The sequence below is a fragment of the Rhinopithecus bieti genome, unplaced genomic scaffold (genome assembly GCF_001698545.2).
Source record: "Rhinopithecus bieti isolate Rb0 unplaced genomic scaffold, ASM169854v2 scaffold_18354, whole genome shotgun sequence".
Classification (NCBI taxonomy): domain Eukaryota; kingdom Metazoa; phylum Chordata; class Mammalia; order Primates; family Cercopithecidae; genus Rhinopithecus; species Rhinopithecus bieti.
In genome coordinates this window covers 1,246,630-1,273,090 of record NW_016809835.1, presented here as the reverse complement: position 1 = coordinate 1,273,090, position 26,461 = coordinate 1,246,630, and the positions used below count along the sequence as shown (strand labels likewise).

The following is a 26,461-nucleotide window of genomic DNA, read 5'->3' as shown; positions in this document are numbered from 1 at the left end:
AAAATAAAATAAAATAAAAACTAGTGTAATCTTTTGTTTCTTTCTTTTTTTTTTTCGAGCCGGAGACTTGCTCTGTTGCGCGATCTTCGCTCACTGCAAGCTCTGCCTCCCAGGTTCACGCCATTCTCCTACCTCAGCCTCCCAAGTAGCTGGGACTAGGACTACCGGCGCCCGCCACCAGGCCCGGCTAATTTTATTTATTTATTTATTTTGTATTTTTACTAGAGATGGGGTTTTACCATGTTAGCCAGGATGGTCTCGATCTCCTGACTTCGTGATCTGCCCGTCTCGGCCTCCCAAAGTGCTGGGATCACAGGTGTGAGCCACCGCACCCAGCCAAAAACTAGTATACTCTTAAAGCAATTGGCAAGGAGAAGGGAAATCTCTGGATTCTGATCAACAGATTAATCACGACCACTGCCCAAAAGTTATCCCATTTTTGCCTATGAATGTCCAACATTTTCAAAACGTGTGCAGGTGTATACTGCCATAGGCATAGTAATGTTTGTGGCATTATAATTTCATAACATAGAAACATAATGAAAATATACTATTAATAAGCATTTTTGTAATACTGAAATCAACCAAAATATACATCATAAGGTTAAATAAAATGTTTATAAATTTGGAAAAAATGAGTTAGATTTCAATACACTTTAGCATTACTGCTCTGACATTAACTTATAAGACATGAAAGGCTATCCACGATAAGTGATATAAGCAAATCAAAGCTTGCCTCATTCTGCATGTCTCTACATTCACAGAAGAGTATCTGGAAGAGTTTACATTAAAATCTGTCAAAGCCACCTGTGGTTGTAGGGGAAGTACTTTCAATTTTTACTTTAGAAAGTTCTTTTTTTTTTTTTTAAGACAGAGTCTCGCTCTGTCGCCCAGGCTGGAGTGCAACGGCCCGATCTCGACTCACTGCAACCTCTGCCTCCCAGGTTCAAGATTCTCCTGCCTCAGCCTCCCGAGTAGCTGGGATTACAGACGTGTGCCACCACGCCCGGCTAATTTTTTTTTTTTTTTTTTTAGCAGAAATGGAGTTTCCCAGTCTTGGCCTCCCAAAGGGCTAGGATTACAGGCATAAGCCACTGTGTCCAGCCCTTTATATATTTCTATATCGTTTGATGCTTTTTGTTTGAGACAGACCTCACTTTGTCACCCAGCCTGGAGTGCAGGTGTGCGATCTCAGCTCACTGCAGCCTCCACCTCCTGGAGGTGATTCTCCTGCCTCAGTCTCCTGAGTAGCTGGGATTACAAGTGCGTGCCACTGCACCTGGCTAATTTTTGTACTTTTAGTAGAGACAGAGTTTCGCCATGTTGGCCAGGCTACTCTCGAACTCCTAACCTCCAGGGATCTGCCTGTCTTGACCTTCCAAAGTGCTGGGATTACAGGCATGAGGCATCGCAGCTGGCCTGTTTGATGCTTTTTTTAAAAAAACATAAAGGATGTAGAATTATCTGGATCAAAAAATAAAAGGAAAAAAAGTATCTCACTGCATATAGCAATAAGTTAGCCCACAAAAAGATACTGATATAAAACCCTAGTTCTGGCCATGTGCGGTGGCTCATACCTGTAATCCCAGCACTCTAGGGGGCCGAGGCAGGTGGATCACAAAGTCAGGAGATCGAGACCATCCTGGCTAATATGGTGAAACCCCGTCTCTACTAAAATACAAAAATTAGCCAGGTGTGGGGGCACGCACCTGTGGTCCCAGCTACTCCGGAGGCTGAGGCAGGAGAATCGCTTGAACCCAGGAGGCAGAGGTTGTAGTGAGCTGAGATCACACCACTGCACTCCAGCCTGGGCGATAGAGCAAGACTCCATCTAAAAAAATAAAATAAATTAATGAAAAACCCTACTTCTTAAAAGAAAAGAAAAACTTATGTTATTACCTTGATTTCTCATTGGAATGGTTAGTAGAGCAAGGTATGGCAATAGCTGAGTTTGGAGGCATAAAGCTGGCAGGCAGAAATCAGGAAAAAGTGCTTTTGCTGCCAGGCAATTTTCCCGATACTGTATAGAAAAGAAAAAAAAAGATGAAAGGAAAAATGAAATTAAAAATATGTATTCCTAGACAAACTAAGTTTACTATATAAATGTACACAATAAGTTTATATTAACTTGTGGGTTTATATACCACAAATATACTTTTAATAGCTTATTTAAGTAGTCCTTTATAGTTTTTCTAACATTGTCTAATAAAGTATTTTACCTACACAACTATTTCACATTCGATGAACAAGAATTTTTAAAAGACGTTGAATGTATAAGAAAACCAAATTTAAAACTCAAAGGAATTATTTATGAGCACATACACATCACAAATTACATGAAAATATTATTTTTCAATGAAATAATTTGTTTTCTGTAGTCAACATAATGTTACGCTGAGCAAGAGAAAAGCATAATCCCTGCCTTCCAGAAGCTAACAGTCTTAGATAATTTATATGTAGCTACAAGGCAAAATTAATATATATGCCATAAAAGACAAAGCAGGCCGGGCGCAGTGGCTCACACCTGTAATCCCAGCACTTTGGGAGGCTGAGGCAGACAGATCACGAGGTCAAGAAATTGAGACCATCCTGGCTAACATGGTGAAACTCTGTCTCTACCAACAATATAAAAAATTAGCCGGGCGTGGTGGCATGCGCCTGTAGTCCCAGTTACTCGGGAGGCTGAGGCAGGAGAATTGCTTGAACCTGGGAGGTGGAGCTTGCAGTGAGCCGAGATCACGCCACTGCACTCCAGCCTGGGCGACAGGGCGAGACTCTGTCTCAAAAAAAAAGACAAAGCAAGTCAATGAGATATAAATTGCTTAAAAATGATTAAATTCTCCAAGAAATCTGTTGGAAAAAATGTCCTAGGTAATAAATTATAGGGTAATTTTCAGCTGTATGATTTTAGAACCGGAAGACATCTCAGAGACGACCCAGTCCAGGGGTCATGAATTCAGATATTACAGAATTCAAGCAGGCAATATAAGTGAATGAACCAGCTGGGGACAGTGGGACCTACTACTCTCATCTCAAAGGGGCAGATGCTACATGGCGAGGTGATTGCTGCCATGCAGAAATACAAGCCAGTGTTATACTTCACTTTCCTTTTGTTTTTTTGAGAGATGGGGGTCTCCCTCTGTTGCCCAAGCTGGAGTGCAGTGGCACAATCATTGTTCACTGCAAACTCTGCCTCCCAGGCTTAATCAATCCTTCCAATTCAGCCTCCCAAGTAGCTGGCACTAGGTAGGAAAACAAAAAAAAATTTTGTTTTCTTTTACTGTAGATTTGGGATCTCACTATGTTGCCCAGGCTGGTCTTAAACTCCTGGTGTGTGCCACCACACCCAGCTAATTATTTTTTTTTATAGAGATGGGGTTTTACCATATTGCCCAGGCAGGTCTCAAACTCCTGGGCTCCAGTGATCCTTCCACATCAGCTTTCCAAAGTGCTTGGAATACAGGTGTGAGCCACTGCACCTGGCCTTTTTTTTTTTTTTTTCCCTACTAAGAGATTCCAGAAATTCTGAAGCTAGAAATTCGTATCTAATTTTTTTTTTCCCTGAGACAGAGTCTCATTATGTCACCCAGGATGGAGTGCAGTGCAGTGGCATGATCTTGGCTCACTGCAACCTCTGCCTCCTGGGTTCACACGATTCTCCTGCTTTAGCCTCCTGAGTAGCTGGGATTACAGGAGCGCATCACTACACCCGGCTAACTTTTGTACTTTTAGTAGAGATGGGGTTTCACCATGTTGGTCAGGCTGGTCTTGAACTCCTGACCTCGTGTTCTGCCCGCCTTGGCCTCCAAAAAGTGCTGGGATTACAGGCGTGAGCCACCGCGCCCAGTCGAAATTCATATCTTGTAATCATTAGTCTGATTTTTAAAGATTGGCAATTCATTTTGAAAACTTTGTTGTGTATTTTGTCTTCAACTTGTGTGCCACCCATTTTTTACCTCTAAATAATTCAATCATCTACATTTTTTGCTGTGGAGAGTAAGAACACATTAGGTGAATACCTTGTCCACATAGAGGCAAGGCCAAGATTTCCTCTCCTTTCTTTGATTAATTTAAATTGACAAGCTCTCTATTTATAGTATACAATATGATGTTCTGAAATATGTATATATGGTAGAATGGCTAAATCAAGCCAATTAACATATGCATTACCTTACGTACATATATTTTTGTGTGTGTGGTGAGAACACTTAAAATCTACTGTTTTAGTGATTTTCTTTTTTTTTGAGACGGAGTCTTGCTCTGTCTCCCAGGCTAGAGTGCAGTGGCGCGATGTCAGCTCACTGCAAGCTCCACCTCCTGGGTTCACGCCATTCTCCTGCCTCAGCCTCCAGAGTAGCTGGGATTACAGGCGCCCGCTGCCACGTCCGACTAAATTTTTGTATTTTTAGTAGAGACAGGGTTTCACTGTGTTAGCCAGGATGGTCTTGATCTTCTGACCTTATGATATGCCCACTTTGGCCTCTCAAAGTGCTGGGATTACAGGCATGAGCCACCACACCCCGCGGTGATTTTCAAATACATGATACATTGTTATTTTATTTTATTTTATTTTTGAGACGGAGTCTCGCTCTGCCGCCCAGGCTGGAGTGCAATGGCCGGAACTCAGCTCACTGCAAGCCCCGCCTCCTGGGTTCATGCCATCCTCCTGCCTCAGCCTCCCGAGTAGCTGGGACTAAAGGCACCCGCCACGTCGCCCGGCTAGTTTTTTGTATTTTTTTAGTAGAGACGGGGTTTCACCGTGTTAGCCAGGATGGTCTCGATCTCCTGACCTCGTGATCCGCCCGTCTCGGCCTCCCAAAGTGCTGGGATTACAGGCTTGAGCCACCAGCGCCCGGCCGATACATTGTTATTAATAGTCACAATGTTATATAATGTATCTCTTGAACTTAAAACTTATTTCTCCTGGCTGGGCACTGGCATGGTGACTCACACCTGTAATCCCAGCACTTTGGGGGGACGAGGCATGTGGATCATGAGGTCAAGAGATCTAGACCATCCTGGCTAACATGCTGAAACCTCCTCTCTACTACAAATACAAAAATTAGCTGGGTAAGGTGGCGCACACCTCTAGTCCCAGTTACTAGGGAGGCTGAGGCAGAAGAATTGCTTTAACCTGGGAGGCAGAGGCTGCAGTGAGCCAAGATTGCGCCACTGCACTCCAGCTTAGCGTAGAGCGAGGCTCAGTCTCAAAAACAAAAAACAAAAAAAAACTTATTCCGCCTGCCTAACTGAAATTTTATATACTAGGGATTTCAATTTTCCAGTCAGCATTCTCAGGTTGAACTAGGGTTTATTTATTTACAAATTTTTTCTTTTTCTTGTAGATACGGGATCTCACTATGTTGCCCAGGCTGGTCTCAAACTCCTGGGCTCAAGTGACCCTCTTGTTTTGGCCTTCCACAGTGCTGGGATTACAGGTGTGAGCCACCATGCCTGGCCCTAAAGTTTGTTTTTAATTGAAACTAAAATATAACTATGCAGCTAGGCACAGTGGCTCACGCCTGTAATCCTAGCACTTTGAGAGGCCAAGGCAGGTGGACCACTTGAGGTCAGGAGTTCAAGAAGAGCCTGGCCAACATGGCGAAACCCCGTCTCTACTAAAAATACAAAAATTAGCTAGCCATGGAGGCACATGCCTGTAGTCCTAGCTACTCGGGAGGTTGAGGTGAGAGAATTGCTTGAACCTAGGAGGCGGAGGTTACAATGAGCCGAGATGGCACCACTGCACTCCAGGATGGCAACAGCATGACTCTGCCTAAATTAAAAAAATAAATAAATAATAAAATATGGTGCGGCACGGTGGCTCACGTTTGTAATCCCAGCACTTTGAGAGGCCGAGGTGGGAGGATCACGAGGTCAAGAGATCGAGACCATCCTGGCCAACATGGTGAAACCCTGTCTCTACTAAAAATACAAAAAATTAGCCGGGCGTGGTGGCTAGCACCTGTAATCCCAGCTACTTGGGAGGTTGAGGCAGGAGAACTGCTTGAACCCGGGAGGCAGAGGTTGCAGTGAGCCGAGATCGTGCCATTGCACTCCAGCCTGGGCAAAAAGAGTGAAACTCCGTTTCAAAAAATAAAAAAATAAAAAATAAAATGTAACTATGCTTTGATTCCAATAAAACTGAACTAATATATGTATAATGTTTCAATTTTGATGGTCTTTTTTCCCGTAAAAATTGTCACAGAGCAATTCTAAGAGTAACCTTTTTATGTTTAATAAAAACTCGGAATCTAATTGTGGACCTTTAGCAACTATTTCATTAAAAATGAAACATTTTTTCCTTTGTTATGTTTTAAAGAAAATAACTGCTTTGAGTTATAATTCACATACTATAAAGTTCACATATTCAAAGTATACAATTCTTTTATTTTTTACCTTTTTATATATTAGAAACCACTGAGGTTTGTGCAAGGGTCGAAAACTTGATCCTCCTCCTTGGCAATGAGCATATCCTCGGGCTTTGTTGGAATGTATCACACCTCTCGTAGCTATAGATGTGCTATATTCCCTGAGTAAAGAGCGTGTCTAACAAATGAGACAAGATGTGAAAGAAAATAGATTTATAAAAGAGCATTACTGGTATTCCTGATACATACAAAATACTAACCGTATTTAGTTTCTATGTGTTCACTTTCTTCAACATCACTACAGCCTTATAAATAACAGCACTATAAATTTATCTAATGCAAATTCCACTGGGACATATCAATCAAATTAAATGTGTAAACCCTGAGTGGATCTTGGACAGGGGCGGGGGAAACAACTTTGAATACATTTTTGAGGCAAATGAGGAAATCTGAATAGGGAGAATATATTGCTAGATTAGTGTTAACTTTCTTTGGAAAGTTAATTATATAACTTATTAGTTAATGTAATTAGTTAATATAATTAAAATATAATTGAAACTAAAATATGACTATGCAGCTGGGCACAGTGGTTCACGCCTGTAATCCCAGCACTTTGGGAGGCCAATTATATTAACTAGTTATAGTTTAGTTTCAGTTGGGTATGATAATGCTATGGTAGTTGTAACAGAACAATGTCCTTATGTTGCTTAAGTATTAAGTGCCATGATGTTCACAATTATTAATACTTGCCAATTATCCAGCCAGAAACAAATATGTAAATATATAGAGAGATAAAGAAAAAGTGGCAAAATATGCAAACTGCCAAACAAAAGTTAAGGATATGCAGCTATTCATTGAACTATCATTATTTTTTTCAATTTTTAATTTGTGTGGGTACCTAGTAGCTGTATATATTTATGAGTTACAGGAGTTATTTTGATACAATGCGTAATAATTACATCAAGGTAAATGGGGTATCCACTACCTCAAGCATTTATCCTTGGTGTCACAAACAAATCAATTATACTCTTTTCGTTATTTTGTATTATTATTTAAAACAGGGTCTCGGTCTGTTGCCCAGTCTGGAGTGCGGTGGCACGATCACAGCTCACTGTAACCTCAAACTCCTGGGCTCAAGTGATTCTCCCACCTCAGCCTCCCAAGTAGCTAGGACTACAGGTGCATGCCACCACACCCAGCTAATTTTTAAAATCTCTTCTAGAGATGGGGTCTGGCTGTGTTTCCCAGGCTGTTCTCAAACTTCTGGCCTCAAGTGATCTTCCTGCCTTGGACTCCCAAAGTGCGGAATTAGTGGCAGGAATCACCACTCCTGGTTCACTGTACTATCCTTTTAATTTATTTATAGGTTGGAAAATTTCAAAATAAAAAAGAAACAATTATTTTAAACGTTAAGCAAATGCAACTGCTGAGTAATGAAGCTCTATATCATAAATGGTTTTTCTGTGTCTTTTCTAATTTTACTTATTACTGCTATTTCAGTGTTTTAATTTTTTGAGACAAGGTCCAGCTCTATTGCTGCCCAGGCTGGAGTGCAGCGGTGTGATCTCAACTCACTGCAACCTCTGCCTCCCGGGCTCAAGCCATCCTCCCACCTCAGCCTCCTGAGTAGCTGGGACCACCACACTCAAGCAATCTTCTTGGCATTTTTTGAAGAGATAGGGTTTCGTCATGTTGCCTCAGCTGGTCTCGAACTCATGAGCTCAAGTGATCCACCTGCCTCGGCCTCGTTAAGTGCTGGGTTTACAGGTGTGACCCACTGAGCCCGGCCTTATTTTAGTATTTATAACACACAGAAACATTAGCATATCAAAACAGTGTTGTCCAACAAAACTTCCTGCAATGATGGAAATGTTTTGTATCTGGGCTGTTCAATAAAGTAGCCATCAGCCACATGCAATACTGGAGATGTGGCTAGTATGACTGAGGAACTGAATTTTTAAGTAAATTTAAATAGCTACATGTGGTTGGTGGCTGTTGTACTGGTAAGGGCAGTGTTAAGACGTTAAGAACAAAACACAAATTTTATAGTAAATAGTTTAAAATATGTAAAAGAAATAAATTTTTAAAACTTGCAGAAAGTGTAGCAACATGTACAGTTCTTTCTCTTGTATCTACTTTTTAATGGTTGTCATATTTTGAGTATGTATTAATTTTAAAATCAGAAAATAAGCTGGGGCCACGCATGGTGGCTCACGCCTGTAATCCCAGCACTTTGAGAGGCCAGGGCAGGCAGATCACTTGAGCTCAGGAGTTCAAGACCAGTATGGATAACATGGTGAAACCCTGTCTCTACCCAAAAAAAAAAAAAAAACCAGCTAGGGATAGTGGTGCTTGCCCGTAGTCCCAGCTACTGGATGGGGGAGTGCCTGAGGTTGGAGGAAAGCTTGAGCCCAGAAGGTCAAGGTTGCAGTGAGCAACCACTTTGTATCACTGGACTCCAGCATGGGCAAAAAAGTAAGATACTGTCTCGGGAAAAAAAAAGGAAAATAAGCTGGGCATGGTAGTGTGTGTTTGTATTTCTAACTACTTGGAAGGCAGAGAGGAGAGGATCCCCTAAGCCCAGTAGTTCAAGACCAGCCTGGGTAACATAGCTGTAGCTACAGCCTCTTCTCCAAAAAAAAAAAAAAACCCATAACCACAAAACCAGAAAATTTAGAGATAGGAGTGGTGGTTCACGCTTGTTGTTAATCCCAGCACCCAGCACTTTGGGAGGCTCAGGCGAAAGGACTGTCTGAGCCCAGGAATTTGAGACTGGCCTGAGCTGGTCTAGTGAGACCCTGTCTATACACACACACACACACACACACAAAGAAAATAACTTTAGAAACAATTGGTACTATATTATCAGCAGAAAAATCAGATTTGCTACTGAAGCTTCATTATAAACACTGAGTTGGATACATTAACTTTAGCATAGTTATGAAGAAGAGTCACATAAAATAATGTCAGGCAATTAGGGATAAAAGTAAACTTTCTTTTCTTAATTCTAAGGAAATACTTATAAACATTTTGAGTCAAATGGTCTTACATTCCAGTCACCACTGAGGATATCTGCAAAACTTAGAAATTCACTGGCTCTCACAATATCATCAATATCCATGAAGAAATCTATGTAGTTTTGGTGAAGATATAAATTAAATAAGTCTCCAGGCATGTGTGACATTTCTACTATCTCCTATAAAAACAAGCATATATACTTAAATTTGGCAAAAATGCAATGGTCAAATATATATGCACACAAATAATATATCCTTTGTAACCTCTACTAAGTGTCATTAAAGAACTTACCTCAGGTTCAACAAGTAATGTATCCCGTTCATATTCTGATAAATGAGAGGGCAACCGAGGTGAGTCTAATTCTGTTAAAGATGCTCCTATAAAAAATTGCTGAAATTATTAAAGATAATACCTTCTTTATAATTATATAGCACCAGTCATTTGAAGAGTCTGAAAATTTTAGACATACAATACCAACATAGTAAGCAAACTGTTCAAAATAATAAATAAAACAACTGGAAGCAAGCACCTATTTTATCCATATTAGCAAGAACTAAATTAAGAATTCTGATGCTTAGATTATGGTTTTTCTAGACTTAAAATATTCCACTTCCTAATGCACTCCCATTTCACCTTTTCCAGCTTTGGATTGCTTTCTTCCCTTGATCTCTCATCTCAATACAGTGTTCTTTACTCTTTTATCTACTATGTACGAAGATGTTGCTCTCTACATGAAAGAATACGAATTCCATTTGCTAATGCAAGAGACGATGAACATTATGTTGGGGAGGAAAAGAAAGGAGAGAAAGAAAAGAATCAGGTGGGAATAGTCACTCAGGTTCAAAATAAGAGGATCCAGTGACAGAGGAGTGTCTTCACTGCCATCTAAGTGATGCCCATTTTTCTCAGATGGTATGGAGGTTTCCATTCAGAAATCCCAATTTCTTTCCTTCAGCATCATCAGACTGAACACAGGCATTTGGTATCAAAAGGAGGGACTATTTGGGACACTAAAATGGGCAACAGGGAGTGAAAGAACCGAGAGGGAGCAGTCATCAAAAAAGACAGAAAAGGCAATAAACATCTCTGGTTGCGAAGTCAGAAAGCTTGTAAAGTAGAGAAACACAAGAGGATTGAAAGAAACTTTAAACTACCTGGTAATTTGTCTAAGGCTCTGTTGGCTGGACCCCAGTGTTAAGAGGGCTTTAGGCTACCAACACTTGCCACAAAAGTCTAGATGATCTGCTCTCTTACCTTCTGCAAACTATAAGGATTTACACACATGGATATGGCCTGCAATAGCATGTTTTTACTTTTAATCCTGCTCGTGGTCAGAAAATATTCTATTTTCCTACTATGTCTTAGGCCTAGGCAAACAGTATCTGACCTAGCTCTAACTCTTAGAGCAGAACCAAAATACATGACATTTTTTTAAAAGTGACATTTTATTTCCATTTTAAGACTATGTGATATCCAACAGATTTAAAAAATGTAAAAATTTCTTACTTTTACAATACAGAATTTTCCCCAAAGCTCTGAAGAGAAACAGAGAAACATCTTTGCCACCAATAGCTTGGACCTCTTGATTTTCAAAAACCCTATCAGGTTTTTTTCTTCGTTTTGATTTTGACAGCACAGCATCCGATTTTAAAGACATTCCTTTTTTCCTTGGCCATAAGTTGTTTTCTCCTGAATAATATACACCCAAGTGACAATATTTAAATTAAAATATGAAAATTAAAACTAAGAACACTTCAGATATAGTTACACTAAATATTCTAATTAAAATATGTTTTCCTAATAAACAAAAATTACAAATGACATTAACCGAGTCAGAATCTTCTTTGGGTTACTAACACTAAAATGGAATAAAATGTTATCTGCAAGTTATTTCATAATGCAGATTTCAAACTTTCACATGCACAAAAGCACAATCTCCAATATAGGTTGACATTCCTGATCCAAAAATTCAAACTCCAAAATGCTCCAAAATATGAAACCTGCAGTGCCAACAAGATGCTCAAAGGCAATGGTCATTGGAGCACTTTGTATTTCAGATTTTCAGACGAGGGATTTTCAATTGGTATAATGCAAATATTCCAAAATCTAAAAAAAAATCTGCAATCCTTCTATTCCCAAAAATTTCAAATAAAGGATATTCAACCTGTACTGTCACATCGCCTTGGTTTCTCATCGTGTTATGTGCAAGGTACTGTTCCTGGCATGTGATACATTTGAATTTAATCTTCATAACAACCCGGTGAAGGGAGAATTTTTTTTTTTTTTGAGATGGAGTCTCACTCTGTTGCCCAGGCTGGAGTGCAGTGGTGCGATCTCGGCTCACCACACCCTCTGCCTCCTGGGTTCAAGCAATTCTCCTGCTTCAGCCTCCCAAGCAGCTGGGATTACAGGCATATGCCTGGCTAAATTTTTTTATTTTCAGCAGAGATGGCGTTTCACCATGTTGGCCAGGCTGGTCACGACCTCCCAACCACCCGACTTAGCCTCCCCAAGTGCTGGGATTACAGGTGTGAGCCACCATGCCTGGCCTTTTTTTTTTTTTGACACAGGGTCTGGCTCTATCACCCAGTCTGGAGTACAGTGGCGCAATCATAGCTCACTGAAATCTCAACCTTCAGGCTCAAGTGATCCTCCCACCTCAGCCTCTCAAGCAGTCGGGATTACAGGTATGCATAACTATGCTGGCTATATATATATATTTTTCATTAGAGATGCGGTCTCGCTATGTTGGGCTGGTATCAGACTCTTGAGGTTGAAGCTTCCTTCTACCTCAGTCTCCTATAGTGTTGGGATAACAGGTGAGAGCCACTGCACCTGACCAATTATTATTAGTCAGTTAATGAAATGAGATACAAAAATGTGAAGTAATTGGCTCAAGGTCATCAGTGATGAATGACTGGAATCCAGGCAGTCTGGTTCTGCAATGTATGTTTAACAACCTCTCTACTGATGTTGAGAGTATCCAATTTATGAATACGCATGTGATCAAATTTCTCGGGTTTATAATTTTTTTTCTTAATTTTTTTGTAGAGACAAGGTCTTGTTATGTTGCCCAGGCTGGTTTCAAACTCCTAGGCTCAAGTGATCCACCCACCTTGGCTTTAGGCATGAGTCACCATGCTTGCCCCAAGTTTCATTTTTAAGTCTCCTATTTAGAACTCAAGAGTGCATGACTTAAAAGCTACCTCGAACAGCAGAAAGAGCACAGGATCTGGATTTGAATCAAAGTACTGTCTATCTCATTAGGTTGATATGAGAATTAAATGAAAAAAACATAATTGCTAACATAGTTCTTGGCCCACTCTTTAATGTCAATTTGTCAATGTTAAGCATTAAGTAAGTAGTCTGCTAATTGCCTTCTGAAGGAGGACTATACAGTAAACCATGATCATTACAGTAAAAATGTAACTCACTGACATTAGTGAAACTATCTTTTACTACATCTTTTACATATTAACAGGAAATTTATTAAACATCTCATAAATTTACATGTTTCAATATTAACAGGAAATAAATTTATTAAACATGTCTCATAAATTATTATAAAAATAATTTCAGGCTGGGGACGGTGGCTCATGCCTGTAATCCCAGCACTTTGGGAGGCCGAGGAGGGCGGATCTTGAGGTTAGGAGATCGTAACCATCCTGGCTAAGACAGTGAAACCCCATCTCTATTTAAAATACAAAAAAATTAGCCGGGCTCAGTGGCNTGTCTCATAAATTATTATAAAATAATTTCAGGCTGGGGACGGTGGCTCATGCCTGTAATCCCAGCACTTTGGGAGGCCGAGGAGGGCGGATCTTGAGGTTAGGAGATCGTAACCATCCTGGCTAAGACAGTGAAACCCCATCTCTATTTAAAATACAAAAAAATTAGCCGGGCTCAGTGGCAGGCGCCTGTAGTCCCAGCTACTCAGGAGGCTGAGGCAGAATGGCGTGAAACCGGGAGGAAGAGCTTGCAGTGAGCCGAGATCACGCCATGCACTCCAGCCTGGGCGGCAGAGTGAGACTCCGTCTCAAAATAAATAATAATAATTTCAAAAGTATTATTAAACTGATTAATGGCTGGCCATTTATTGAGCACTTAATATTAATCAAGCACTGTAAGAAGCACTCTGTAGGTATCACCTCACATATTCTTCATAGAACCCTAAGAAGTGTTCACATGAAAGGTGAGAAAACAGAGGCACAGAAACATAGAGTCACCTGCATAGGACTATATAACTGCTAAGTGGCAGAGGCAGAATTTTTATCCAGGAAATCTTGTTCTAAATTAACTTTGAAAGGTAAACTATCTCAAACAGAAACAAGGATATATACTACAACATATTCATAGAAGGGTATATATGCATGAGTATATATTTAATTTTAAGCCACTGTCTCAATAATAAAGAAGGATAAATAGGTATAGACCAAACATAAGTTAAAATGTTTGATTTCATTGAATGAATTAAGAGAAAGTCAGTCACCTATATAATGCCACATGACTGTATCTTCCATAGTTACCTTTTGAAGAAGAAAACTGGAGGCTGTTTATTGCACTTCTGATATCACCAGAACATCCTTGGCAGAGCAACTCTAGAGAAGTTTTGTCAGGGACAGTAATTTTTCCTCCATTCTAAAATAAGAAAATTAAATTTTTTAAAAGTATTTTCTTAAAATAATAACAAAAAATCCCAACCTATTTTCTAAACTTAATTAAAGTAAATTAGATTCTTTTAAACTTAAATACTAAAAAGGGCTGGGAACGGTGGCACATTCCCATAATCTCAGCAATTTAGGAGGCTGAGGTAGGAGGATCACTTCAGCTCAGGAGTTTGAGACCAGCCTAGGCAAGGTAGTAAGACCTCATCTCTACAAAAAATCAAAACAATTAGCTAGGCATGGTGGCATGCGCCTGTATTCCCTGCTACTCAGGAGGCTGAAGTGGGAGGATCACTTGAGCCCTGGAGATGAAGGCTGCAGTGAGCTATGATCTTGCCACTGCACTCTAGCCTGGGCTATAGAGCCAGAAAAAAAAAAAAATTATCTTAAAATAATAAAAAAAAACTAAAAAGCCTCCATGTTAAACACTGGTCTATGATTGGTACAAGCTTCAATGACTTATTACAGTTTAAGGTATACTTTCAGGAAATATTAAATAATGTATTGTTTTACTTTTTCACTTTGACCAGGTTGTATTTTGAAGTTTTTACTCTCTCACTAACATACAAATATGTAACATATATATGTACACACACACATACAAAAACCCTCAAAATGCAATACAATGTGATAGAACTAAATATACACAAAATAATCTGACAAATTTACGAAATTTACATGAAAATTCCTTTACTAAGGTTTTCAACACATTATACAGTCTGGTGAGGATGAAAAAGCCACAATTACACCAATTATTTCTTCTTCTTTTTTAAACCGGAGCCACTTGAACTAATCAATTCACTAAAAAAAAAAAATTTTTGTTTTGACACAAGGTGTTACTATATCACACCTAGGCTGGTCTTGAGCTCCCTGGCTCAACCAATCCTCCCACCGCTGTCAGCCTTTGTAGCTGGGACTACAGGCATGCACCATGGCTCAATTTGCAGTTCTCACGCTTATAGTAGAGAATGTAGATTTTCTTTTAGAGACAGGGTCTAGCTCTGACCACGACAGACTACAGTCATGTCATCTAGATCACTGCAGTCTCAAACTCCTAGGCTCCAGTGATCATCCTGCCTCAGGCTTCTGAGTAGCTGGGACTACAGGAGCATACCACCATGACCAGGTAATTGTTTTTTCTTATTTTGTGGGGGGGATATGGAGTTTCGCTCTTGTTGCCCAGGAAGGAGCGAAGTAGTGCAATCTCGGCTCACTGCAACCTCCACCCCCTGGGTTCAAGAGATTCTCCTGCCTCAGCTTCCTCAGTAGCCAAGATTATAGGCACCCGCCACCACATTTTGTATTTTTATTACAGATGAGGTTTCACCTGTTGGCCAGGCTGGTCATGAACGCCTGACCTCAGGTGATACACCCACCTCGGCTTCCCAAAGTGCTAGGATTACAGGTGAGAGCCACCGCACCTGACCCATTAAATATTTTCAAAACACTAATGGCATAATAATTCATCACAGTAATTGCTTCCTATATTACAGGACATTTTTCACTATTAATATCTATTATTTATTCAGTTAGGTGCTCTACATTAACGTGTTTAATCCTCAAAACCTCTCCCTTGCAGATTTCCCTCAGTTCCTGTGGTCCTAGCAGTGCAACAAAAATTATGTTTCATGCAAGATTTGGTTGATTTATACCAGTAGGATTCCCTAGAACCATGATGCCGAGAGCAGAAGGTGCATCAGTTTTTTTTAACATCATCTTTAAATTCGAGATATAGAAAAAAATGACGTACTAGAAGTGAAAGGAGGCCGGGCACATAGGCGCATGCCTGAAATCTCAGCACTTTCAGAGGCTGAGGAGGGAGGATCACTTGAGCCAGGAATTTAAGACCAGCCTGGGCAATACAGGGAGACCCTGTCTCTAAAAAATAAAAATAAAAAAATTAGCCAGGCATGGTGGTACGAGCCTGTAGTCCCAGTTGCTTGGGAGGTTGAGGTGGAAGGAACACTTGAGCCCAAGAGGTCGAGGCTGCAGTGAGCAATGATTATGCCACTATAGCCCAGCCTGAGCAACAGAGTGAGACCCTGTCTCAAAAAAAAAAAAGTGACAACAGCTGTATATGAATGTAAATATACTTTACAATACTGAACCGTATCTTTGAAAATGGTTAAGATGATAAATTTTATGATACATGTTTTTCACTACAATTTTAAAAAATGTCAAAATAAAAAAGTGACAGCAGGATAATAGGAAGAGTTGAATTGCTGATAACTACCACACCTACATGCCAGAAAACATGTTCTTGATGATAGACACAATTTAGAACAGTAAACCAAGCAAAACAAAAATTTACCTCAATGTGAAAGTGAAAGTTTAATAGAAAAATACTAAAATATTAAAGATTTTAAAATCAGTATTTCCTACATTTTCTAAAACGACATGCATGCCTTATGAGTATAATAAAATGCTTTAATTCTAAAAAATTAAAATAATACATGTCTCCAACTCCTTCAGTTTACATAATACTATTTAAGCTGGGCTTTCTATAGTTATCAAGTAAGGTTTAATTAATCAGAGACTTACCTTGTTAGCTTCTATAGTCACTATTCGATTAAGAAATTTCATCATAATTGTTGGTGCCACAGGGTTGAAACTAAAAGTTTTATAAAGAAAGACAGCAGTTAAACGATTAATTTAAAAATATAATACGTATGTGACCTTTATAAGCAGAAATTTCTTTCTTACCTAATATTTGAGATAGAACACTCTTCCTGAATTTCTTTGGGAAACAATAACCTTTGATTATTATCTCCACTGAGACTGTCCGAGATTACAAATATAAGAGGACATCGACCAATCCTCACATACTTCCTAAAATAACAAAATACAGCAATGTTGAAATTTAAGCCACTTCTCGTTTAATTTGGAGTTTTAGAATACTTCACTGAAACCTACCTTAGAACTTCATGTAAAGTATGAGAATCCCGATAAAACTGGTTAGGTAAATCCTATTGAAAATAAAAAATAAATAATAGTATAGTTTTATTCCATTGCAAATTTATTTCTCAGATTTATTGAGATAGGCAAAAATATATTTATACAATGTATTTTAAACAGAACTTTCATAGAAGTGAAACATGAAATAGATGATACTCCAAACAGTAATATACATCAAAGGGGATCCCAATTTTTAGACCAAATTTCTTACAGTTGCTTTCCAGTTACAGTATTTTCACTAGGAAGTAATTTTCCAAACTTTTCTTTTGTTTTTCTATACTTAAACCATTAAAATTTTAACGTTCCTTATCCTACAGCTATTCCATTCAAGTTTACTAAAAAAGACTTTAGGTTTCTATTACAAAGCCTTTGTGTTGTATTTTACCAATATCACTACTATACAATTAACATTATCATGTAAGATATATCTCACAACTGTTTACTCAATACCTACAGCAAGATTTTAAAAGTTGGCTGGGTGCAGTGGCTCACATGTGTAATCCCAGCACTCGGGAGGCCAAGGCAGGCAGATTACCTTGAGGTCAGGAGTTCGAGACCAGCCTGGCCAACATGGCAAAACTCCATCTCTACTAAATATATAAAAATTAGGCCGGCATGGTGGCAGGTTCCTGTAATCCCTGCTACTCGGGGGAGGCTGAGGCATGAGAATTGTTTCAACCCAGGAGGCGGAGGTTGTAGTGAGCCAAGACTGCACCACTGCACTCCAACCTAGGGGTTAAAGCAAGACTCTTGTCTCAAAAAAAAAAAAAAAAAGATTTTAGGCCGAGCACAATGGCTCATGCCTATAATCCCAGCACTTTGGGAGGCCATGGTGGGCGGATCACGAGGTATCAGGAGATCCACACCATCCTAGCTAACATGGTGAAACTCCGTCTCTACTAAAAAATACAAAAAATTAGCCAGGCATGGTGGCGGGTGCCTGTAGTCCCAGCTACTGGGGAGGCTGAGGCAGGAGAATGGTGTAAACCTGGGAGGTGGAGCTTGCAGTGAGCCAAGATCCCCCCCCTGCCCCCCAGCCTGGGGACCCTGAAAGAGCAAGACCCCATCTAAAAAAAAAAAAAAAAAAAAAAAACAGATTTTAAAAGTTGTCCTTACTTCAACCAGAATTATCTTCTTATCAGTTCTCAGATCATCTCCAAGCATTTGTAACTTGTTATACTTCGTCGCTCTTAGTAGAAACTCTTTGAAAACTGCTATCTGAGACTGATAGGGAAACATATGGAAGCTTGATTCTGAAAGGAAACACATAACCACTTTTATTTTCAACAAATTATATACATTAATATTAAACAACTGTATGCACAGACACACACATTTGATGCATCTCACAATACTGTAGACTGTTTCCTAATTAGGAAAAATCATTTAAATTTAAAATAGGATATTCCTTTCAAAAGACAAGAGTCAACACATAGCCAGGTGCAGTGGCTCACGTCTATAATCCCAGCACTTTCGGAGGCTGAGGTGGGTGGATCACTTGACCTCAGGAATGCAAGAGCAGCCTGGGCAACATGGTGAAACCCTGTCTCTACAAAAAAATACAAAAATTAGCCAGGCGTGGAGGCTTGTGCCTGTAGTCCCAGCTACTTGCGGGGCTGAGGCGGGTGGGGGATGGCTTGAGCCCAGGAGGTAGAGGTTGCAGTGAGCCGAGACTGTGTCCAGCCTGGGTGACAGAGTGAGACCCTGTGTAATATGGAGTTAACTGACCTAAGAACACAGCCGTCAGCATAACATTCATACAATCGGTAAAAATATCTATGACTTTGGCCTACCCAATGAAGAATCTCTAAAGGAGTTCAAGCCTATTAAATGAATTACCTTCAGTGATAAGGGTTTGGTTTGTTTGTTTGTTTGTTTGAGACAGAATCTCACTCTGTCACCCAGACTGAAGTGCAGTGGCACAATCTTGGGTCACTGCAACCTCCGCCTCCCAGGTTCAAGCGATTCTCCCGCCTCAGCCTCCTGAGTAGCTGGGATTACAGGAACCCATCGCCATGCCTGGCTAATTGTTGAATTTTTAGTAGAGGCAGGGTTTCACCATGTTGGTCAGACTGGAGTGATAAAGGTTTAACAACAAAAACAGAATGACTGATTAGTGAACTTGAGAATGAGGGAAGCTCTCTGAAGGCATGTTTCATATTGAAGACTGTTTAAATTAAGGCTTATCAGACTGTCAAAAGTAATGCTACTATTTAGAAAGCAGTAAAAGCCAGGTGCAGGAACACACGTCTGTAGTCCCAGCTACTCCAGAGGCTGGGTCATGAGAATCCCTTAAGCGCTTAAGAAGTTCAAGTTCATTCTGGACAATATAGTGAGACTTTGCCTCTTAAAAAAAGAAAATAATAATAATGGGCCGGGTGTGGTGGCTCACGCCTGTAATCCCAGCATTTTGGGAGGCCAAGGCAGTTGGATCACCTGAAATCAGGGGTTCGAAAACAGCCTGACCAACATGGTGAAACCCCATCTCTACTGAAAAATACAAAAATAAGCCGGGCATAGTGGTGGGTGCCTGTAATCCCAGCTACTTGGGAGGCTGAGGCAGGAGAATCGTTTGAACCCAGGAGGCAGAGCTTGCAGTGAGCCAAATCACTGCACTCCAACCTGGGTGACAGAGCAAGACTTTGTCACAAAATTAATAATAATAATAATAATAATAAGGAAAAGAAAACAGCAAAAGCACCAGCAGGAAGGAATACTAGTAGCACAAGGGAGTGTATTAAAGAAGAGTCCAGACAAGGGATTTTGAGGAACACTCCACATTAAAATAAAACTATCCTTCTACAAGTTGGCCGGGCACGGTGGCTCATGCCTGTAATGCCAACACTTCGGGAGGCTGAGGCGGGCGGATCACGAGGTCAAGAGATCGAGACCATTCTGGCCAACATGGTGAAACCCCATCTCTGCTAAAAGTACAAAAAAAAATTAGCTGGGCGTGGTGGCACTCGTCTGTAGTCCCAGCTACTTGGGAGGCTGAGGCAGGAGACTTGTTTGAACCCGGGAAGCAGAGGTTGCAGTGAGCCAAGATCGCGCCACTGCACTCCAGCCTAGCAACAGAGCGAGACTCCGTCCCAAAAAAAAAAAAAAAAATTATCCTTCTACAGAAACCTTTCCCTTCAAAATGGCACAGGAGATCTGGCTGTCCCGAGTTTCACCACCTAGAGTTGCAATATGAACAACTATGAAAGATAAAATGATAGTGCTAAAGTACATAAGCATATGCATGAACTTATAACGTATTACATCTTTAAACTGGTACTACTGCTGGGCATGGTGGCTCACGCCTATAATCCCAGCACTTTGGGAGGCAGAGGAGGGTGGATTGCTTGAGGTCAGGAGTTCGAGACCAGCCTGGCTAACATGGCAAAAACCCCATCTCTACTAAAAATACAAAAATTATCTGGTTGCGGTGGCCTGTAATCCCAGCTACTCAGGAGGCTGAGGCATGAGAATAGCTTGAGTCTGGGAGGTAGAGGTTGCACTCCAGACTGGGTGACAGAGTGAGACTCTGACTCAATAAATAAATAAGATTGTTACTATTATCAATTTTTAAATCGTTATCTTAAGGCCTCCTTCCAAATTCCAAAGACATCTCTGTTCTTTTGCTTTCATTTGATATTGTTCTAACAGGTATTTACTGATCTAAGCTATCTTCTTGGGGGGCAAGTTCTTTTTAACACATCTTAAGGCTTGATTTAACAAATAAAATATCTTAGTTAATACTGTCTAACCTCCTAGCCAGATCTTAGTAAAAAGTAGATAAATAATGCAAAAGGAACATGTTAACAAAACAGTTAAGACTTAATCTTCAAAAAATTCCATTCTCTTCCACTGGAGACATGCTTTCTTTCCTTCTCCTGAAATAACTTTTGTTTATTTATTTTTTGAGACAGTGTCTCACTCTGTTGCCCAGGCTAGAGCATGATGGCACAATTATAGCACACTGCAACCCTGAACTCATAGGCTCAACTGATCCTCCCACCTCCCACCTCAGCCCTTGAGTAGTTAGAACTACAGGTGCACAACACTATACCTAGCTAATTTTTTTATTTTTGCAGACAGGGCCTTTGTATGTTGCCCAGCCTGGTCTTTAACTCCTGGCCTGAAGCAATCCTCCTGCCTCAGCCTCCCATGTGAAAGCCATCGCATCTGGCCTGTGAAATTCCATCCCTCTGAAAGTGGGAAGTACGGGAAAAAATGCACTCATAGAAGTTTATCTGAAAGCTCCCTTAAGCACAGGTTTTTCCCACTACTTCCACTACCTTCACAGCCAATCTTACCAGTATTAAATATCTCCCTGAAATCATCTTTTTGGAAATCTGGTAAAACTGGATTAATCCACTCTTGTACTTGAATACCATGCTCCTTCGATAGTACTTTTATGGTCGTTGTCTTTCCACATCCAGGAGGACCTGTTATTAATAAAATAGATCCACCCTAAAATCAAATACAAATTATTAATTAAAAACCAAAATCACTGGAATGCTAGAATATTATTTCTGACTTTTCATTCTAAATATCATTTACTTCTATAAATATTTGCTGAATGTCTCATATAAGCAGATAAAATTTCATAATAATGCTTGCTGGAATAAACCAACTTTATTTTTTCTTTTTTTAATTTTTTCCCCCATTTTCCATACAAAAACATCTGCAAATATGGAAATAAGAGAATCATAATTCTTCAACTCTAAATTCTGCTTCTGATAATTTCTCAATTTTTGCATTATGTCCCTCCCAAGGACTACTTAGTAGCCAAATTAAAACAACCACACTTTGGCTAAATTAGGGAGGTGATGTCTAAAACAAAGATTTTTAGAGGTTACTTGAACTCATATATTTTTTTTTTTTTGAGACGGAGTCTTGCTCTGTCACCCAGGTTGGAGTGCAGCAGCGCAATCTTGGCTCACTGCAAGCTCCACCTCCTTGGTTCACGCCATTCTCCTGCCTCAGCCACCCGAGTAGCTGGGACTACAGGCGCCCGCCACCACGCCCGGCTAATTTTTTGTATTTTCAGTAGAGACGGGGTTTCACCGTGTTGGCCAGGATGGTCTCGATCTCCTGACCTCGTTATTTGCCCGTCTCGGCCTCCCAAAGTGCTGGGATTACAGGCTTGAGCCACCGCGCCCGGCCCATAGGTTCTTATTAAAGAAAAACAAATAAGCAAGAATTATAGCCTACCACAGTATGTAGGAAATCTTTTGATATTTCTGTAGCTTTAACTTTTTTTTTTTAAATCAAATTTACAGTATGAGGGAATGTTACTGGGATTAACAATCTCTAGTCTCTCATTAGAGTCCTATCTCTGGTAAATACGTTTCTTTTCTTTTCTTTTTTCTTTTGAGACAGGATCTCACTCTAATGCCCAGGATGGAGTGCAGTGGCACAATCTTGGCTTATTGCAGCCTCCACCTCCCAGGCTGAAGCGATTCTTCCACCTCAGCCTCCTGACCAAGTGGGACTATAGAAACCCCGTCTCTACTAAAAATACAAAAACTAGCCGGGCGAGGTGGCGGGCGCCTGTAGTCCCAGCTACTCGGGAGGCTGAGGCAGGAGAATGGCATAAACCCAGGAGGCGGAGCTTGCAGTGAGCTGAGATCCGGCCACTGCACTCCAGTCCACTGCACTCCAGTCAGGGCGACAGAGTGAGACTCCGCCTCAAAAAAAAAAAAAAAAAAAAGAACCTATGTACCTTGGACAAAGACAGCCTGTTCCACTTTTGAAAAGGGCAGTGCGTGAGTTATAGTGCTGTTCACCATGAGTTCAAATTATATGGATCAACAATATACAGTCAGGTGCCAGATAATCAACTTTCAGTCAATGATGGACCACATATAAACAGTAGTCTCATAAAATTATAGTGGAGTTGAAAAATTCCTAGTAATAATAATGCAAAACATCATTCACGTTTGTGGTAATGCTGGTGTACACACACCTACTGTGCTGTATAAAAATGTAACAAGTATATCTCATTATGTGTAATATATAATGCTTCACAGTTATAATAAACAACTATGTTACTGGTTTATGTATTTACAGTGCCATATCTTTATTATTAGAATCTACTTGTTCTTATAAAAAAAAAAAAAAAAGTTGGCCAGGCATGGTGGCTCATGCCTATAATCCCAGCACTTTGGGAGGCCGAAGCAGGTGGATCATCTGAGGTCAGGAGTTGACCAGCATGGCCAATATGGTAAAACCCCGTCTCTACTAAAAATACAAGAACTACCCGGGCGTGGTGGTGCACTCCTGTAATCCCAGCTACTCAGGAGGCTGAGGCAAGAGAATCACTTGAACCAGGGAGGCGGAGGCTGCAGTGAGCCGAAATTGCGCCAGCTACTGCACTCCAGCCTGGGCAACAAGAGTGAAACTCTGTCTCAAAAAAAAAAAAAAAAAGTTGGCCGGGCGCGGTGGCTCAAGCCTGTAATCCCAGCACTTTGGGAGGCCGAGACGGGTAGATCACCAGGTCAGGAGATCGAGACCATCCTGGCGAACACAGTGAAACCCTGTCTCTACTAAAAAAATACAAAAAAAACTAGCCGGGCGAGGTGGCGGGCGCCTGTAGTCCCAGCCACTTGGGAGGCTGAGGCAGGAGAACAGCGTGAACCCGGGAGGTGGAGCTTGCAGTGAGCTGAGATCCGGCCACTGCACTCCAGCCTGGGCGACAGAGCGAGACTCCATCTCAAAAAAAAAAAAAAAAAAGTTAACTATAAAACAGCCTCAGGCAAGTCCTTCAGGAGGTACTGCAGAAGGCACTGTTGTCGTAAGAGACGACAGCTCCTTACGTGTTGCTGCCTCTGAAAACCTTCCAGTGGACAAGATGTAGAGGTGGAAGACAGTGCTATTAATGATCCTAACCCTGTGTAGGCCTAGGCTAATATGTGTGTTTGTGTCTTCATTTTTAATTTTAAAAGAAGCTTAAAATTTTTTTAATACAAAAAAAGTTTATAGAATAAAGATATAAAGACAGAAAATATTTTTGTACAGCCGTACCATTTATTTGTGTTTTAAGCTAAGTGTTATTATGAAGGAATCTAAAAGTTTCTTAAGTAAAAAAGTTACATAATGTCCTTAACATGGCATTTACAAAAAGTTCCATGAGTGGAACTTTTCTAGTGAAGGTTTATTAAATAAAAAACTTTTTAAGTTTAGTGTAGCCTAAGTGTACAATGTTTATAAAAGTCTATAGTAGTGTGCAGTAATGTCTTAGACTGTCACTAACCACTCACACTCACTGACTTAACCATCTTCCAGTCCAAGCTCCATTCATGGTAAGTTCCCTATATAAATCTATAATAACATTTTTTATCTTTTATAACCATGTTTTTACCAAACATTTTTCTTTTTATTTTTTTGAGACACAGTCTCGTTCTGTTGCCCAGGCTGGGGTGCAGTGGCACTATCTTCAGCTCACTGCAACTTCCGCCACCCGGTTTCAAGTGATTCTTGTGCCTCCCATGTAGCTGGGACTACAGGCACACACCACCATGCCTGGCTAATTTTTGTATGTTTAGTAGAGATGGTGTTTCACCATGTTGGTCAGGCTGGTCTTGAATTCCTTACCTCAGGTAATCCACCCGTCTTGACCTCCCAAAGTGCTGGATTATAGGCGTGAGCCACCGAGCCTGGCCTTTTTACTGTACTTTGTAATGGTATGGTTTAGGTATATTTATTTACACACATAGTTCCCACTGTGTTATAACTGCCTACAGTATTTAATACAGTAACATGCTATACAAGTTTGTAGCACAGGAGCAAAATATAGCCTATGTGGAGAGCAGGCTATAGGCTATACCACAGGTTTGTGTAAGTACACTCTACGATATTCTCACAACAATGAAATCACCTAATGATGTATTTCCCAGAATGCATCCCCATCACTAACTGAAGCATGACTGAACATTAAATAACTTTAAACAAAAACACATATACAACAAGGCTATATATTGATGGGTTGACAAAATGTTGTAACCAGAGGTTTGCAGAAACCTAATTTAGTGTTTTTCTTAGAAATAATGGTTCAGTATTTACTAATTCAGCAACTTTACAGAACATAACTACCTTGAATAATGATAACTATAATACCAGACAGATCACTTCTTTACAAAGAAAAAGAAGCCTATGCACAGGTACTATACATTTTTCTCATGTAATAATATACTTACGTGTCTGTTTTCTGACAGAGTGGGTATTGCCACATAGCAAGTTTCCCTTTCAGTAAGAGAACTAGTAGGTAGTTTCTTATCAGCACATTATAACGTGAAGACTTTTGTTAATCCCATTTGTCTACACTGTAACAGAGTTTTACTGAATTCTGAAGGAAAGAAGTTGTCCTGAAAAATTAAACTCTGCAAATATTTGGTATATTGTACTTAAAATAAATTTTGAAAAGTAAATTTAGTTTGCCCATTGATAAATCTAGATCTTACCAATTTTCTGAATAAAATGTTTTCTAATTACTGACATCACTGAAACTTCTGTAAAATAAAGGGTAAGTGATTTGGGCCAGGCATGGTGTGGCTCATGCCTATTAATTCTGGCACTGTGGGATGCCAAGGTGGGAGGTGTACTTGAGGCCAGGAATTCAAGACCAGCATGGGCAACACCGTAAGACCCCATCTCTACAAAATTGTTTTTAAAAATTAGCCAGATGTGATGGCACACGCTTGTAGTTCCCAGCTACTCGGGAAGCTGAGGTGGGAGGACTGCTTGAGCCCAGGAGTTCAAGGCTGCAGTGAGCTATGATAGCACCTCTGCAATCCAGTGTAGGCAACTGTCTTTAGCAAGATCTTGTCTCTAAAAAGTTAATAAACAAATAAATAGAGTATATGATTAAAGTCCAACTGCTTAGGGGGAAAACTTTTGAAACCATAAAGAAAATAATTTTCCCAATACCTATATATATATATGTATAGGTACATATATACCTAAGTTTATCCAACTGGTAGAATAATAATAGTAACACCACCGTAGGTTTATGACATGATAATGTTTATACTGACAGAGTATTGCTAAGTGAGAAAACACAATGGACACTGAAAATAAAACTATTAGCTGAGCTGACCAAAAACAAATCAATGAGGAAAAGCTTGGATGTAAGAGGTGTGTCAGATAGACTGCCCAAAAATCTGTATTTGGAGAAGAGAGATGAGATTTCTATGAATCAGAGGAATACCAATGATGACACTTAAAATCCATCTTGAATTCATGATCTCAGCTCTAAACCAAAAGGTTCAGATCCACAGGCCAGAGAGAAAGGAGCTTAGTTCAAGAGAGAAGGATCGGCTGGGTGTGATGACTCACACCTGCAATCCCAACACTTAGGGAAGCCAAGGCAGGTAGATCACCTGAAGTCAGAAGTTCGAGACCAGCCTGGCCAACATGGTGAAACCCTGTCTCTATTAAAAATGCAAAAATTAGCTGGGTGTGGTGGTG

General features: G+C 40.2%; 1 protein-coding gene across 1 annotated transcript in view; it reads right to left on the bottom strand.

Moving 5' to 3' along the window:
* RAD17 (RAD17 checkpoint clamp loader component) overlaps window positions 1–26,461 on the bottom strand; it is a 46,160-nt gene that overhangs the window by 12,677 nt on the left and 7,022 nt on the right. Inside the window, 11 exon segments of the mRNA XM_017890600.1 lie at window positions 1,900–2,020; window positions 6,400–6,549; window positions 9,421–9,567; window positions 9,681–9,766; window positions 10,896–11,078; window positions 13,916–14,027; window positions 16,595–16,664; window positions 16,757–16,882; window positions 16,967–17,019; window positions 18,125–18,261; window positions 21,307–21,463. Coding sequence (XP_017746089.1) covers window positions 1,900–2,020; window positions 6,400–6,549; window positions 9,421–9,567; window positions 9,681–9,766; window positions 10,896–11,078; window positions 13,916–14,027; window positions 16,595–16,664; window positions 16,757–16,882; window positions 16,967–17,019; window positions 18,125–18,261; window positions 21,307–21,463 — 1,342 coding nt within the window.